General features: G+C 35.2%; 1 protein-coding gene across 1 annotated transcript in view; it reads left to right on the top strand.

Moving 5' to 3' along the window:
* LOAG_17206 (hypothetical protein) overlaps positions 1-15,036 on the top strand; it is a gene marked incomplete at both ends in the record, with an annotated part of 19,651 nt that extends 4,615 nt beyond the window's left edge. The window contains 44 exons of the mRNA XM_020449868.1: positions 104-259; positions 936-1,098; positions 1,220-1,386; positions 1,486-1,535; positions 1,645-1,787; positions 1,973-1,996; positions 2,161-2,374; positions 2,484-2,670; positions 2,862-2,911; positions 3,101-3,333; positions 3,925-4,124; positions 4,248-4,385; positions 4,459-4,669; positions 4,769-5,017; positions 5,153-5,312; positions 5,390-5,488; positions 5,569-5,743; positions 5,889-6,060; positions 6,326-6,490; positions 6,570-6,739; positions 6,829-7,027; positions 7,128-7,334; positions 7,563-7,748; positions 7,894-8,028; positions 8,134-8,258; positions 8,514-8,755; positions 9,042-9,208; positions 9,513-9,604; positions 9,775-9,940; positions 10,125-10,278; positions 10,358-10,461; positions 10,550-10,681; positions 10,842-11,046; positions 11,128-11,280; positions 11,558-11,724; positions 11,823-11,936; positions 12,238-12,399; positions 12,830-12,889; positions 13,057-13,101; positions 13,339-13,399; positions 13,683-13,777; positions 14,040-14,243; positions 14,469-14,633; positions 14,839-15,036. Coding sequence (XP_020306555.1) covers positions 104-259; positions 936-1,098; positions 1,220-1,386; positions 1,486-1,535; positions 1,645-1,787; positions 1,973-1,996; positions 2,161-2,374; positions 2,484-2,670; positions 2,862-2,911; positions 3,101-3,333; positions 3,925-4,124; positions 4,248-4,385; positions 4,459-4,669; positions 4,769-5,017; positions 5,153-5,312; positions 5,390-5,488; positions 5,569-5,743; positions 5,889-6,060; positions 6,326-6,490; positions 6,570-6,739; positions 6,829-7,027; positions 7,128-7,334; positions 7,563-7,748; positions 7,894-8,028; positions 8,134-8,258; positions 8,514-8,755; positions 9,042-9,208; positions 9,513-9,604; positions 9,775-9,940; positions 10,125-10,278; positions 10,358-10,461; positions 10,550-10,681; positions 10,842-11,046; positions 11,128-11,280; positions 11,558-11,724; positions 11,823-11,936; positions 12,238-12,399; positions 12,830-12,889; positions 13,057-13,101; positions 13,339-13,399; positions 13,683-13,777; positions 14,040-14,243; positions 14,469-14,633; positions 14,839-15,036 — 6,664 coding nt within the window. The remainder of the gene's footprint in view (positions 1-103; positions 260-935; positions 1,099-1,219; positions 1,387-1,485; positions 1,536-1,644; positions 1,788-1,972; positions 1,997-2,160; positions 2,375-2,483; positions 2,671-2,861; positions 2,912-3,100; positions 3,334-3,924; positions 4,125-4,247; positions 4,386-4,458; positions 4,670-4,768; positions 5,018-5,152; positions 5,313-5,389; positions 5,489-5,568; positions 5,744-5,888; positions 6,061-6,325; positions 6,491-6,569; positions 6,740-6,828; positions 7,028-7,127; positions 7,335-7,562; positions 7,749-7,893; positions 8,029-8,133; positions 8,259-8,513; positions 8,756-9,041; positions 9,209-9,512; positions 9,605-9,774; positions 9,941-10,124; positions 10,279-10,357; positions 10,462-10,549; positions 10,682-10,841; positions 11,047-11,127; positions 11,281-11,557; positions 11,725-11,822; positions 11,937-12,237; positions 12,400-12,829; positions 12,890-13,056; positions 13,102-13,338; positions 13,400-13,682; positions 13,778-14,039; positions 14,244-14,468; positions 14,634-14,838) is intronic.
* Between the last annotated feature and the right edge of the window lie 1,057 nt (positions 15,037-16,093).

Genomic DNA, 16,093 nt, shown 5'->3' with positions numbered 1-16,093 from the left:
TATATATATATATATATATATATATATATATATATATATATATNTATATATATATATATATNCATATATATATATATATATATATATATATATATATATGCAGTTCATTATTGGGATCGCTGTCGACATCACCTAGCTGTTCTTTTGTGGCTAACACTTCTGGACATATCAACATTTATCAAGCTATCATTGATGCTGCGGAGTTTCTCGCAAATATACATGCTTCTGGAAGAAGAAATGCCTCCCATTCTGAAAGCAGGTTTCTTTTAATGTTTTTAATGTCTTCGTGATTTGAATAGTATGCATATTTTGCTGAATAGTTGCTAATGTTTTTTTGTCTTTTAATGTTTTTATGTAGCTGGAAATAATGCCTGTATGTAATAAGCAGAAATTCGCAGCGGTACGTTTCAGTAGATTTCAGATTTCCATGACAAAGAAAGGTATGGTTAGTTTAAAATGTTTAATTAGTTTTTGGATTGGAAACTGATGAAAAGGAAGGATAAGTTTCTAAGTTATATGATTCTTGGTTTGGAAGCCGTTTCTTTTTTTTTTTTTTTTGTAAAAAATCAGCGGAAGCTTTTTCGTTATTGCAATGTCATTTTTTTGCTTATATGTAACGTCAATCAATCTCTTCCAATAATGGTTGATTGAAAGGAATAGAAATCATGAGGAAAACAAAAGGTGAAGTGGATGATGAATTTCCTTTTGTCGTACAATTCACCTTTCGAAAAATTGTTATTATAAGAATGAGCTGGAATAGGGCAAGTGCATCACACTTGTTTGCTAAGTGGCATTGTAATTATTGCTCGTGATCAACCTGTGGAGAATTTGTGGTATGATCTCATATAAAATACGCTGTTGCACAAATCAATGAATCACGAAATTGCATGATTGGGGTGAATTATAATGGCACTGAAGTGATCAGCGCTTTGCAGCTGTTCGATCAATGATGGAAACATGCGAAATGAGCAAAATATGGCAAAAACTTACGACATCCGCAATAAGCAAGATATGACGAAAATGTGTAAAGTTGTTTCTACGCAATCATCGACAAAGCCTGGTTGCATACTTTTATTGTCGAGTATTAATGCTGCTTCGGTATCTTTTTTACTCAAAACACTGCAACCCTTTGGAAATATCCCATTCAAAATTCGTTCTTGGCTTTGTAAGTTCCCTTCCGTTAATTTTGTTTTGCAAATTTCGATATTTTCTGTTACAGTGTGCAGACAGTGTTCTGCTTATTCATGCTTTCAATGAACGTTTGCTGGCTTCCAATGATCGCGTTTTTGGTGCCGCGGATACTTCGCGAAATTTAGCTATTAAACAAGCAAACATCAATCGTTATTACTTGGTATTATTTGAAAAAGAGAAGGATTCTCTTACAAGGTTTGCGCCTTGTGAAATTTGTTTTTGTCTCGCAACCATATAAGTAGTTCTGCCACTTCTAATTATATTCTAGTATCTTAATATATGCAGTACTTTCAGGTTGCGCATGTGGTTGATTAACATTGCTGTAACGGATTATGAAGACGTAGGTACGTCTTCTTTTTGTGTAATAATTCATCGGGATATGAAAATGATTCATCTAAAGCATTCTTGTTTCGTAAATTCTTGTTTATAGAATAAAGTTTTGCTGAATTATAGGAGAGATTGAAAACACCTTGCCTACAAAGGATTCGTCGGGTTCAGCCAATATAAAGAATGGAAACGAGGATTTTTTGAGCAAATTGCAATTCAGTTCTAATCTGGTTTATGATGATCATGTTGTGCTGCCGGATGGCGTTTCTGTGAGTTTTCTTTATTTTTCACTCATTATTTCATGTTACTGATGTTAGAAGATAAGCAAACTTAACGATGTTCTGCTGAGAATTCGTTATCAGTTTTAACCCAAATTTTGTTGAAAGTAGTTGTAGGAAATATGGCATTCAACTAGCAGTTAACCGGTAGTTCTTACTGCTACTGTGGATTTCAGGCTGAACTGTATGCTGCTGATATGGTGCTAGGTTGAAGTGGATTGCAAAAGCTATCTTCGGGGTTTGAAATAGTAGAATGAAAATGAAATTTTCGATGGAATGAAATAAAAAAATATATAGTGGAATGTAGTGAGAAAACATATGGTGATACCATCAGCATTAATGGTGTATAATAGGACTGCTTAAGGTGATTTTGGTGGAGCCATCAGCAGGTCATTTGCCGTCGTCAAATCTTTATCCCACATACAGGGCACCTTATCTAGTTCTTTTGGCATGCAGCGATGAAAATATCCGATTTTATGAATGTTTGAAAATTATTGAAAGTGATGGATCAACTAGGTACAAATGGAAGACGTGGGGAATGATAAGCAGTACCATGGATTCGAATATAGAGATGGATGGTAAAAATTCTTTTTGTTATTAGAATGCAAATAATATTTTGCTTTCGAGCTTTTGTATGTGAACTACCGGGTCATCAACAATATTGTTTCCAACAAATAGATGTTTCAGGTCCGATATATTCAATATCAGCTGCTCATAGTAGTCGATTTGCTTGTGCCTACCTTCCCGAAGGTGTGGCTGGTTCAGCTTCATCGATAAATAGCGTCAAGGTTGGTGTGTTTGAATGTGAATCGTCAGGTGGCGTTGAATGGCTTCGTGAAGATACAATCACTGTCAATCTCCGACACAGAATGAGGTTTTTTTTCTCATTTCGTTGAAACATTATCAGATTGCTCTTTGCTGGATAATTTTAACAGAGAAAAGAATATAATTTAGAATTCACAACAATAAATATGTTATTGCAGTAGCATAAGATTTCTTTCCCGTTTTTAATGAACTCTGCTGTTGAATCACAGTAAAATTGAAGTGAACTGATATAGTTTTCAGTAAGGAACTAGCCGAAAACTACCTCAAGGAATCGGATACAGCTATTTCAGGTTGCTTCATAATTGCTTTTGCGCTAATTAGAGTGTCATTGCTGATTAGAAGCAGGATTGACATCCATTGTAGTAAATGCGCTTTCTAGTTTTTTAAAAATTGTTAAAAGGAGAGACAACCACAAATTCCATAAGGACGAAATAGACGGAAAGAGATGTTGCAAGGTCTTATTTTACTTACACTTTCAGAATTTTGTGCAGGCATGCCAATCAGTAATGTATGTCTGAAATGGGTTTCGGCTGAAGATGGTTCGCATATTCTTACGGTGGCATTGGGTACATACATCTTTTTATATACGCAAATATCTCAGGCTGCTGCACAAAGAAACATTGTAATGATGAAAGAACATGACACACATCGTCGAGGTCCTCTAAGAAAGGCTTCTTCACTCGCTAATCCGGAAACCGTATCAACTCGTTTGGTTAGTTTCATAAGATGCTTTATTATTAATAAATTGGGTACAATTTCTACAACTGTTTTTGTGTGCAGGATTTTTTGAGAAAACTATTGGACGCAAAGTCTTGTTGAATTCTTTCAGTTATGAGGTCTTTTCGTTTTTGATCTATTGGTGTCATACTGAATGATCACTATGATTTCCAACTTTAAAAAAACTCTGTGTCGAAGTGATGGATATCAATATACAGTGTTATATGCAGGATTAAGTTCATATACAGGATTAATTTTATGAGAAATTTTATTTTTTGAGGAAGCATGGTATTACTAAATGACCAACTATTGTGAAAACACACTGGAAAGAAAAAGATACCAAGTATTTGGGATCTTTATTTGTTTGAGTTGGAAAACATTTTGTTGCTTTGCGTGTTAGTTAGAGAAAATAGTCATTTTTTACTGAACAGTTATTTGCAATGGGTAAAAATTGTTGATAGTTCAAATATTTATATTAAGTTTTTCCAAATATGTTCAACAGTCTTACATTTTGCAGAAATTAACTTAGAAAACATTTAGCTGAAACACTTTTGATTCACTGCTATGATATTAGCTTGACTTTCAGGTGCGCTGGCTTTGCATACGATTTTTAGAGCTTAAATCAGCTGATGGTTTACCACCGTTACCAACAACGTTGGGTTGGGTTCGTAACGGTCTATTGATTATCGGCATGCAAAGTGAAATGCGTTGTTATAGTCAGTGGAATTTCAAAGCGGAATTCCCTAAAAAAGAAAAACTGGCGGAAGTTACTAAAGACCTTTCTAAGTAAGTTGTATGTTTTTTGTGTAAGTCTTTTCAAAACTTTGTAAATGAGAATCTATTGCGCCATTTTTCTCTTTTTTTTCTTTCTTTTTTTTTTTTGTTTGACGGTGAATACAACGTTTTCAGAATTAAGCCATCTAGTCATCTTGCACTTGCTAGTTTGGGTATCTCTTCACATCCCAGCTTGGATCAGTTATCAAAGAAATTTAAGCAGGACCCTGTCTCTTTGAACAAGCAGAAATTGTACAGAGATCTGCTACAAAGGTTTTCTTTTTTTATGATCTCCTCGATTACTCTGTCCGATTACTTTGGTGAGTTATTATTTGTCAATTTTAAGGATCTATTCGGTGCCCTATGATTTGCAAACACTGCTTTTCAAAGATGAGCATGTACTTGAAGCCGTCAGCGAAGAAGGTTTATTCGAAGCTGCGCGTTTAGCAAGTCCCATTTTGCCGCAGTACCATCCAAAGTTGCTCATTGAGTTACTTAATTCTGGAAGGACACGTGTAGTCAAAGCAATATTACTACATGTTTTGAAAAGCTTAAAGGTTAGTGTTGTAATTCTATACGTAATACATAGCTTCAGATTAGGTTGCATGTAGCACACCAACAACAGCTTATGAAGCAGCGTATGTTTTGATTTGCAGCAACTGAATGTTTCAATACCAAATCCGTTGTCACGTGCCTCTTCAATGCGTAAAATGTCACTTACTGGTGGAGACCTGAAAATGGAAAGTTCGGGACAAGATGCTATGGAGGGACTTACTGATACCTTTGATGATTCAAACTTGGAATGTGATGAACTTGATGGTATTCCACTATTACCGCTTCATGTTCTTTTATCCGTTGGTGATCCATTTTCAATGGCTAGAGAGAAAGCATCTGAAATACCACAAGTAATTTGCAGTTACCATACATTCTGTAGTTACTGAATAGAAGTATAATTCAGATTTGAAACTTTTGTGAAGCAAGTGTTGTTTAAATACAATTTTCAGAGTAGATGCATTTCACTTTTTGATAAACCTTTTAAGGATGATAGTCTAGATGGTTCACTAGATATGGACAGTGAGCCGAGAAAATCACGTCAAAACTCGTTTTCTATGGATAATGCACATACAGTTTCTGCAACAAGTTTTACTGCAAGACACAATCGTTTACTGACAGGATTTCTCACCCATACTCATTTACCGGGTAAACGTTTAACCTTTTATAACTTATTTATAAACTTTTTTGTTGATAACTAACCTTTGAGAGGTAAATAATTGTAGGTTTGTCAAGTGTTGATCAAATGCACCTTTTGGCAGTTGCGGATACATTAAGCCATTTCTCATCGGATATCATGGATAAATTGACGCAAGCAAACGCAGGTACGTAACTGTGCATATTCTATGAAAGGATTTCGATTTTGCAAAAGAATGCACTGTAAATTACGTATTTGTATTTGCAGCTTTTCGAGTAACTGAGGCGCGGATCGTGACCGATGCAGCAAGTGGATATGCTACACCTACTGTTGGATTTGAAACTGTTGACGAGTGTGGATTGAGATATTTGATGGCCGTGAAACAACACGAATATTTGTTATTGTGTCTACCATTGCAGCAAAAACATAGTCTTCGTTCAAGGTTTAAGCATTGATATCTCTATTTATATGACATCCATTTTAGTTGGTTTTAATGAAATCATGAAAAGCGAATAATTCTAATATTTGTCATACGTCTTCTTTTTTCTAAATATTTTGATTAACTTTTAGTGACTTCATCATTTCAGAGGACTTTCACCATCACAAATTATTTGGGCTTTGCATTCTGAAACAGAGACTGAACTCCTGAATGCAATTCCTTGTCTACAGAAGCCCACTTTGTCATGGGAAGAATTGCGGGCCTTAGGAGTTGCTTGGTGGCTAAAAAACACTTCGTCACTTCGTGCGATCATTGAGAAAGTTGGTTTCCATCATTTTTTTTTTCACATTTATTTTTGTCAGTGTATAATAAATTGAAAAACTATGTTCTTTTTCATTCGAATTACAGCTAGCAAAAGCGGCTTTTCAAAGGAATCAAGATCCATTGGATGCATCTCTTTATTATCTCCTGTTGAAGAAAAAAAATCTCTTAACTCATTTGTTCAAGGCAGGTCCTTTTTCTTGGTACCATCTTAATAAAAATCACTCTCACTCTGAAAATATTCATTTGCAATCCTGTTTATAGACCGTCAAGGACAACAGAATGTTGGATTTTTTCATGCATGATTTCAACGAAGAGAAATGGAAAAAAGCAGCTCTAAAGAACGCCTTTGTACTGATGGGGAAGCAGCGATTCCATCACGCTGCTGCATTCTTCTTATTAGCTGGTTCAATTAAAGACGCTATACAGGTCTGCGTTTTTGTGACTTCTACATTTTTAACCTTTTCTTTTTGCTTTTCGTTGTTTTGCTACTTTTTTCTCTTTGCAGATAGTATTGAGGAAGCTACAAGATCTACAACTTGCAATAGTAATAGTTCGCCTTTGTGAAAGAGATTACGAAGAGCAGGGTAATTTACTCAGGGAGTTGCTCTGTAAAGAAATTTTCGACGCCGAAGTTACGGATGTGAAATATTTTGATGCTACATCTAGAGCAAATCGGTATGTTGCACTGTATAATGATTCTGCTTTCATAAATTTCTGTTTGATTAGCTTTAACAACTGACGTTTTGATAATGCAGTTTTAACAGAAATCCCTTTGTACGTTCGATGGCTTACTGGCATCTGAAGGAATATGTTCGAGCAGCGAACACGTTGGTTGATGAAGCAGATCATGTTCATTTGGATGCTTCAATGGAATATTCCTTATCAGATATATTCAACTTCTACTCATTCATACGCATTCATCATCTGGTTATTCGGCAAAAACTTCTAAATGCTGGGATTCAGGTGTGAAAAAATCAGTTTCTATTGGTTTTATTCATTTCGTTGTAAATGAACTGAAAAGAAACCACTTTTTTCCGTTCATATAAACCAGTATTGCTTACAGGTAGGTTCGACTGAAAAGTTCTTGGCAGTTGCAAAACATCTTGCATCAGTTATCACACCTTCTGAGCGAAGATTGTATTTTCGAACTGCAAGCGCTCATTTGGCATCAGGATGTCCCTTACTTGCACTTGATGTTTTGGCGCGCTTACCAAAAAATCTCACCGTAGTGGAATCGTCATCTCTGTCGCCTGCAGTCAATAAACACGCTGTAAGAATTTGACATCAAGCATTCAGTTAAGCACTCAGTATTAGCTGAAATTTTTAAAATATCGAAATATAACGAAATTATTGTTATTGACATAAAATGAACATGTAACTCTTTGGAAATTTTGACTTACAGAGGACTTATTCTTCATTGCTAGGAGTAAGCACTGTATCTGCAAATTCGACAATTGCTGGTGGAATGCTTAATTTGGCTAAACTGACATTATTTTAGAGATCAGAATCGCCAAAAAATGATGGTTTATGGAATAATCGATCAAATGCCATCGACTGGAATACACCAATATCATCTGCCTACGTAGATGCCGAACTAAATTTACAATTAAATGACTCGGAAACAAAAGATGAAGTCGTGGTGCAGAAGGAAAGCATTACAGTTGTTCCGGACGATTCCAATGGAGTGCGTAATACAGATGACTACAGTGTTTTTTCTTTTTGTTTTCAGAAATGTAACTGTTTGTCTTGGATATTATTTCAGTTTTCCTGCACCTGACCATTTACTTTATTTCTATGCTATTAATTACATGATTGCTAGTTCGCTTTAGGCAAGTAGCAGTGATGCGACACTAGATGTCATTGCGCAGCATATGAAGCTCACTGCGACATTACGGCTTCTGGTTGAAGAGTTATCTACTCTTGCAAGTGCTTTCGAGGTAGACGGCGGACAGCTGAGGTTTCAAGTTAGTTTATTATTAAAGTTCGCGCTCCCGTACCATACTTGCTTTTTGCTTTGCAGTTGTACATAAAAACTACTTTAGCTGTGAGATATTTTATTCAATTTTTAGTTACTTAATTGGCTGGAAGCAGGCGTAAGTGTGCTGCAGAAAATATGTGGTTATCGTAGTGATTACAATAGCTTGGAACTTGATGGTGTCACTGGAAATGAAGATGAATTCAACGATGATATAATGTAATGTTTTGAATTCTGTTTTTCTCCATAGATGGTTAGTATTTGAGCAAGACCTTTTCCCTATATTGTTTATATGTTTACATATTGTACATTACCGATATTGTTGGTTGCAAGTATTTTCGATTATTTAGAGTGAAGCTGTGCTTATTTTTTTTTCTAATAAATTACTCTTGCTATCATCTTAAATCCATTCTGGGATATCAAATAGGTTCTTTCGAGAAAAGGTACATGTTTTTGAAAAAAACAACTTTTTAGTGATAGTATGCCACTTTACAAGACTGTTCATATGGATAGAACAAAGATATCGGCCCGGTTTCACCACGCGTTGCATCGTAGACGATGGTTATGCACTAATCAGAAATTATTGCGCGCTTTTATATCGTACTGCACTCTACACAATTCTCAGAGTCATCGCTTAACTGCTGCACTAATGGAACTTCTTTTATTACAAATGGAAGTACAGCAAGATAACGGACCATTGGAACTCTCTACTGGTGGTAAATTTTCCATTAAATAAAATGTAATAATTATTTTCCGGCGCTTGCACTTTTTGCATTTTCCAGTTAAAAAATCTAAAATTAAGTGAGTTATATTCATTCAAATAATTGTTTTGTTTTGAGTGTGGTCTTCTAATTAATGTTCTATAAACAGTAACTCTCTTTCATTGGCAATCTAAACTCCTTCAATTGAGTCAGACAACAGTTTTTAATGGAAGGAGTTTCTTTTTATCTAATGCGTGTAAATGTCGATATTATAAAAGCAATATATGATAATATTTTACAGAATATTTACCAATCATGCATTCATTTCCACTTTTTATTGCATCAGTTTCACCGCGCGAAATGCTTACATCATCGCCGCTCAGTTTTGTGAGAAGTCTGTGTTCTGATATTTTGCTGTCACTTGTTGATCTTTCTGAACCTCCGCAGATCGAGAGTTCTTTGACTAAAGTTAGTCTTTCAAATTCCTAACACGAAGTCAGGGTTGGAAGACCACTAAGATATTTATCGGCTCTTCACGCTACTACCAATTCCTTTCTCTTCAGCAGAAAAGTGATATTTTAAATTAGAAATCCTATATTGCGAAATGCTTTAGGGCGTATGAGTGAAAAAAAAAACATCTTTCTCACTGCAAGAAATACTTATTGGTCAATTTATTCACTTTTTATGCTTGACACTATTTTCACCGATTATTCTCTACAATTGCGGCCATTAAGTTATTTTTCGATCTCTATCCATAGGTCGTTTTTTTCAGGTCCATGAAGTCTATAGCTTGTGTCAAGGATTATCTTCATGCTTGTACCAATCACTTTGCAATGTCAGTAATATTTGTGGAAGCAATCACGGGTATGTCAAAATGTATTTACATCTATTATTTGATAGCAAAATATAGAGTAAAGCGGTTAACAAAGATCATCTCTAAGTTTAATGAATGAATTATTTAAATGACAAAAATATATTCCAAGAAAACACTGTAAAAATTGAAAGATTATTTTGTACTTTCATAAGTTCTTCAGAGCATTGGCGAGGTCATCAAGGATAGCAACAACAAACGACGAATTGCAAGTAACGACATCGCCTTCGAAATGGCCGGGAGTGGAAAGTCTACTGGCTATTTTAAGTCGAGAAAAGGGTGAAGAAGTTCCGCAACTTAAACTTCTTGTGCTTGAAATTTACATTGCAGTGAGCCTTCATAATATGAGCATAGTTTCTGTTTTTAGTTTCACCTATTCAGAGGGAATGCTTACTTCATGTTTTGTCTAAATTTATTTGAGGTTCTTTAGTATATCAAAAGCTTATCCCTCCTCATTAACGTTATTGACGAATGAGCTGGAACAACTTTGCGCGATGATGCAAAATAATTCAGGTCTTTGCATCTCTTTTCGCATACGCACTTGCTACTTACGATGCAAGGTGGTTATTTCGATTAGCAGCCCGTAACATTGGCGCAAAAGAATTTGGTATTTTGTTCGGTGGAGGTGGGGGGAAAGGGCAAAAGGTATCTCCTTCAAGAGCTCCAGGTATGTTGGTTTTACGTCTTATCCTGTATTCAGGAAAAAAAAGTGTTTCTATTGTTTTTATAATGGCATTTCAATTTAGGCTCACCCGTGAAGTGGACGACTGCAGTGCCGAGCGTTTTTCCTTCTAATGAAACTCATGCAAAGTCTGACAAAAATTGTCTCTCAGTTGATTTATCATTTCAAGTTAGTTTCGATACTGAGTTGATTTTCATTAACTTCTAATGGTAAAAAGTATCTTGCGTATATTGTATGGAAAAAACTGCTATTTGAGGTGATTGGAGTCGAAGCAACTACCATATCCTCGGATCGTTTTTCAACAAATAAATCGAAGTCTTTCGAAAAACAAGTCCCATATGAGTGGATACCACCAAAAAAGAGTATGGTGCAGTTTTTTGCTGAAAAGGTATCTTACAGGGTGATCTGAACGAGGTTTTGCTTTAACTTTTTTTTTCTTAGAAATTCTGGTGAATTCGTTAATTTATATCCAACTTTAAAGCGCGGTGGGAATCCAGAGTATCGTCTAGAGTTCATGTTGAATTTTGTATATGATTATTTTTTTCTAGCCAGAATTACCTGAAGTCCTGGGTGGATGTTATGATTCAGACGAAGAACACCACGAATCAGTAGTTGAATTAGAAGAACAACTACAGAGAAAACAACACAGTGATTCGGAAGGGTTCGCATGGTGGCTCTTACGTTTAGCTTTGACCCATCAGCAGTTGTATCGAATGAAGTCTTTTCTTCAGCTTGCAGGCTTAGAATATTCAGGTACTAAAGTTCTTTTAATTTATAAACAATTTGTGTGAAATTTTTGCTTCAACGATCTCAATAAAAAAAAGAAAATTGTAGAACTACCAGCCTTATCACCTCGTGCAAATGCTGTTTTCAAACTTATCGAGAATTGGGCGAAACAACTTGAAGATCACTTGTATGCAGTACCTGATGGATGTCCTTCCGACTTCCTTCCTGACTTATCTATTAGAAAAGATGACAGCAATGGAGGTACTTAACATTCAACTATTTTAACAGAGCACGTTTACGAAACTGTTCAAAATACATCTAGAAAGGAAAACAAATGAAGTTTATGAATGCTTATTGACTGTGTATAGATTTAAAAACTTATTAAGAAAATGCATTCATTGCTTGTTTTTTCTCTCTCCTGCATTTATTTTTAAATTTCCTAAAATTTTGCACATCTTATTTGTGAAATTATATGTGTTCTGTTTACAGATAATCCAGTTGCTCCATGGAATTGTTACTGAGCTTGAATACATTTCAGAATCGTCTCTGATGAAATACAGTGTTTTGATGGGAACAAATAACACACCTTTCGAAAGTGCGGATCCGTCTGTGTTGCCCGTGAAAAGAATTTGGCTTTATCTGATTCGTCAAGATCATATTTTGCCCCTTTTCGTTAAGCATATATTTGGCTTCGGCGATCAGCAGGTCATTTTTGTAATCATTTAAATCCGTTAAATTTTGATTGGCTATTTCAGATTGTTTATTTTATTGAAGTGTGTATTCCTCCTACATGTAATATTCAGGAAGAAAGTTTCCTTCGGGAAGGTGTAGTTGAGCTGGAAAACCGAGGTATCGTAAATGTGTTCAAAATTGTCCAACGAGAACACGAGCCTATAGCAGCATTCTGCTGCAGTGAGGTTAGTGATTTATTGTTAGTGCATCAGTTAATTTATTGCTTTTGCTTTATAATATAATGACATAAATCTTTAATTCAAAGATGGCGAGTAGTGAGACTTCATTATTTTCCATTTTTCTTCATATGGTTTGAAATTTGTAATTGTTTACTCATTCCCGGTCGTGTATATTCCTGATTTTCATGCTAAAATGAATTCATCGTAATCAGTTTTGTCACATTTTGTCTTTATGCATGAGAGGAATTTGGCAATGCAATTGATTTCATTTCTGAATGAAGAGCTTATTTTTTAATTTTGTTTACAGGTGAGGCCTAGTTGGTTAGTAGTTTCAAATACACGAGAATTACAAGAAATGGACATTACAGCTTTGCTTGATGGTGGGGAGAACTTTAGGCTTTCGTCTTGGTTGTTTAATCGAACAGAACTTGATGTTGCACTTGATGAAACCAAAAGGGATGTGCTTAAGGTATACGTCTACAGTTGATTTGATTTCTTTTCATGATGACAAATGGTATTTAGTAGTTAACTTGAGGACTGGATGTTCTTCCTTACAACAAATCCCTTATCATAATTCACTTTTCCAGTTCAATAATGAATTTCTTGGCTGATTTATTACATTGTGTTAACCCTGCTGTTCTCTCTACTTCCATTGGTGTTCGGAATTGAGTTGAAACGCCTTTCCTAGCTTACGTAGCCTTGGGTAACATTGTTTTTGTCTTCAATAAAAAAAATGAGATGCAAACAATTTTTATATTTTGAAGATTTTAAAAGCAAATTATTGTGAACTGAATTATTATCCATCGAGAAATTTCTCCTGTATAATAAATCCGAATATGGTACTTGAAAATGTTGCGTTTTTTTATCTTTTAAATCTGTACAACTGTCGAGATTTGCAGGATAATGATGACTATCAGTTAATAACTGAAAATGGACAACAAACCACTTCCATAAATACGGTAGGCACTTCTGGTTATTGTTAGCGCCATATTTTTTTTTGGCTTCAATTAAGTAAAACATGCCGGAGTTTGTGTTTATGGATTCTCCTTCATTTCTTGGACTTGATCATATGGTCATATTTACTATTAACTTGGTCATATTTACTTTCATTTATTGATATATGCAGATGACTCCATTTATTGTTGATAGAAGCCGAAAGGCTTTGATGAAGGTATGTGCATTATAAAATGTTCTGGATGTTGTGAACGTAGACTTGTGTTGGGTATTGATTTTGCTAAAAGCTTTCAATTTTTGCTAAATTCTTTGAATATGGTGTAAATATAAAAGTTGTACCAGGGAAAGGTAAAAGGTTATGCTGAACATTGACATGCATGCGTCTGTTTGTTTGTTTGATCATGAATATTGTGCTATTATGACCCTTGTTTATCTTTTTATACACTTCCTGCAGATGTATAAGAGACAAGTTCATGGAATACGGCGACTCGATTCTCATCCCACAATGCCTTATTGTACGTTTTATTTCTGCTAAACATTTAATTTGCTAAATCCTTTTTCTATCAATAACCTTTCTATTGACTGTTACATTCATCGCTTTAGTTTCGGGGAAAATCTACAGGGAATGCAGTGGTGCATTGAATGGGGCATAACATCTTAAATCATTCAGATGGTTACCACTAATACTCACTTCTTCTTTGTTTATTTCTTGTTTCTTGTAGTTATATTGATTTAATCTCGAGGCATTGAAAAGGGGGCTGGATTTTTGATTTGGATTTTTACGTCGTTATTTTACAGATGTGAGTGGGTCGTCAGATGGCTCAATACGATTGTGGGAGTGGGGAGTTGGGCAGCCGTTTTTTACACCTCGAATAGCTGGGCAGTATGCCAAAGTTTGTTTTCTTTTGATCCCAAAGGTTTGCTTAAATCGAGATTACAAATTATTGATAATTTTTTCTGTATGCTAGGTGACGAAAGTGTTATTCTCTTATAATGGAAGCAAATTTGCTTCGGTTGACAACGATGGAATGTTGTGTTTGTGGCAGACAACTCAAGGATTACCAGTCAAAAAGCCATTCTTCGTGAGTTCTTCGATTCCTGATAATACGCTTGCGCATCAAATATAATTGTGAGTGGTTTTCACTTTTATTTCAGAATCAGAAATGTCATTCTAAATCCGCAGCAGATGTTCGGTTTTTGGGTTCCACTTCTTCTGTTCTGGTTACTGCGGGTCTGAGCTTATCAGACGAAAACATTAGCCTTTGGGATACCCTTATGCCGCAATCAAAAGCACAGATTCATTCTTGGACAGCACACCCTGAAGGAGCAACTTCCGTGATGTATTTGTCGTCATATCAGGTTTTCTACTCTTTGATTATAAAGATTACTTTATGGAAAACGGATATTGTTTGTATTTTGTTTTGGGAAATTTTTGGGAACTGAAAACTTTGTAAGAGGGTAAACGGAAAGGTGTCAGGAAAGTTGTGCTCGTATGTTATAAACTTATCTTTCCTGAAAGTTTCGTTTATAATAAGTCCACGTACTATGTTTTAAAAGAAATGATGGTATTTAAACGATTTCTAGACTATAGTATCTGGCGGACGACATGGAGAATTGTGTGTTTGGGATATTCGACAACGTCGACTACGTACTACTGTGAAGTGTTTTGAAAATTCTGCTGTCAAATGTCTTGTGAGTGATCCCTTTCAGCAGATCATTGTTGCTGGATCGAATGATGGGGATATAAAGGTTAATTAATGATTATTTATGAGAAAACTTCCAACAAATTCAAAAAAAGGATGAATTCATCAAATATGCTTAGTATGCGTTGGGAAGTATGCACTTCCAAGTTATTGACCGATTTTTTTTTTTTGGTATTGATTTTCCGATGTTCGTTATTTCACTTAGTTTCGCTCTTTATTTAAAACCTTATTAATAAGCATAAATCTAATAGGTTTGGAATACCGATCTTGTACCACACCTTGTGACTTCGTTGGATAGCGAACATGTTGCTCGAGGAGGATTCAGCCTGCGTCAAGTGGCTTCAGTAGTACAAGGAGTGCAACAACTACATGTTGATCCAGAAATTCGTCTTTTTTCATGTGGTGCCGATTGCTCACTAAAAATACGTTCTTTACGTAGTGTAATGTGAACAGTCTTTAAGTGGCTAGCAATAAATATTAAATATTATTAGGTAGCACAGGTTACGAAAGTCATCACCTCGTTATATGGTTTAAAAGTGGGATATTCCAAAAAGAAAAAATAGTGAATGACATGTAATATTATGCGATATGTCGTCAGTTGTGAAGCTTATGTAAGTAAACTAGTTATTGTAGCAAAACCACAGCTTGGACTTGTTTGCAGCTCTCAGCATATTCATAGCAAGATGATAGTGATGTTGATGAAAGTGAACCAAACGTTCAGAAAGTGCTGGCCGTGATTTCTTCCAAATTTCGATGATTTGCATGGTAGTGTCTTTTTCCTTTTTACTCTACATTTATGTTTCATAAAAATAGCGGCATTACATAATATCGACTTGTCTTTTCGACTGTTGTAATTATTTCCGTAGCTGAAAGGTATCAATGGTTTTGGTGTGTTCTAGTAAGAACATAGTAATTTGTCGTTTTCTTTAATACTGTTAGCAATCATTTGTAGCAACTTTACTGGAATAAATTCTTCATCATGAATTTTGCTTCTAAGTGGATGTTTAAAACAAAGTCTGTAGTATTTTCTTTGTGTGTATGTTTGTGCTTTTTTAATGGTCACTTCAGGATATAACACACCATCTTCTGTGTTTCCACAATTCATTAACTTATTCTTCTCATTATCTTATCCGCTGTAAGAATGAATGGTTGTGTAATAAGGTTTTTAAATAGACTGAAATGTTTTGGCTTCCTAATCATTTATGCTTCCTTACATTGTTTCCTTAGTAAATTTTCTGTAGCTGAATATTATTATATATTATACAGAACTCGGGATTTCGATTTGATATCAGCTAAGAAAAGATTAACTGAATGCATGCGCAAAATGGTGTCTAGTTGCGACAACTAAGAATGTTGATTTGAAGTTTGCTAAAAAAGAACATTTTATCATTCGAACAATTGCGCGTATGCGTACTTTACCTTATGGTGAGAAACATGTGACATAAAGTTCGCTTGTAACTTTTTTTGTTCGCAAGCTAAAGGGTAGGACTGCGCATGCTGGCGAAG

The sequence above is a fragment of the Loa loa genome (genome assembly GCF_000183805.2).
Source record: "Loa loa unplaced genomic scaffold supercont3.49, whole genome shotgun sequence".
NCBI lineage: Eukaryota > Metazoa > Nematoda > Chromadorea > Rhabditida > Onchocercidae > Loa > Loa loa.
This window is presented reverse-complemented; position numbering and strand designations above follow the sequence as displayed.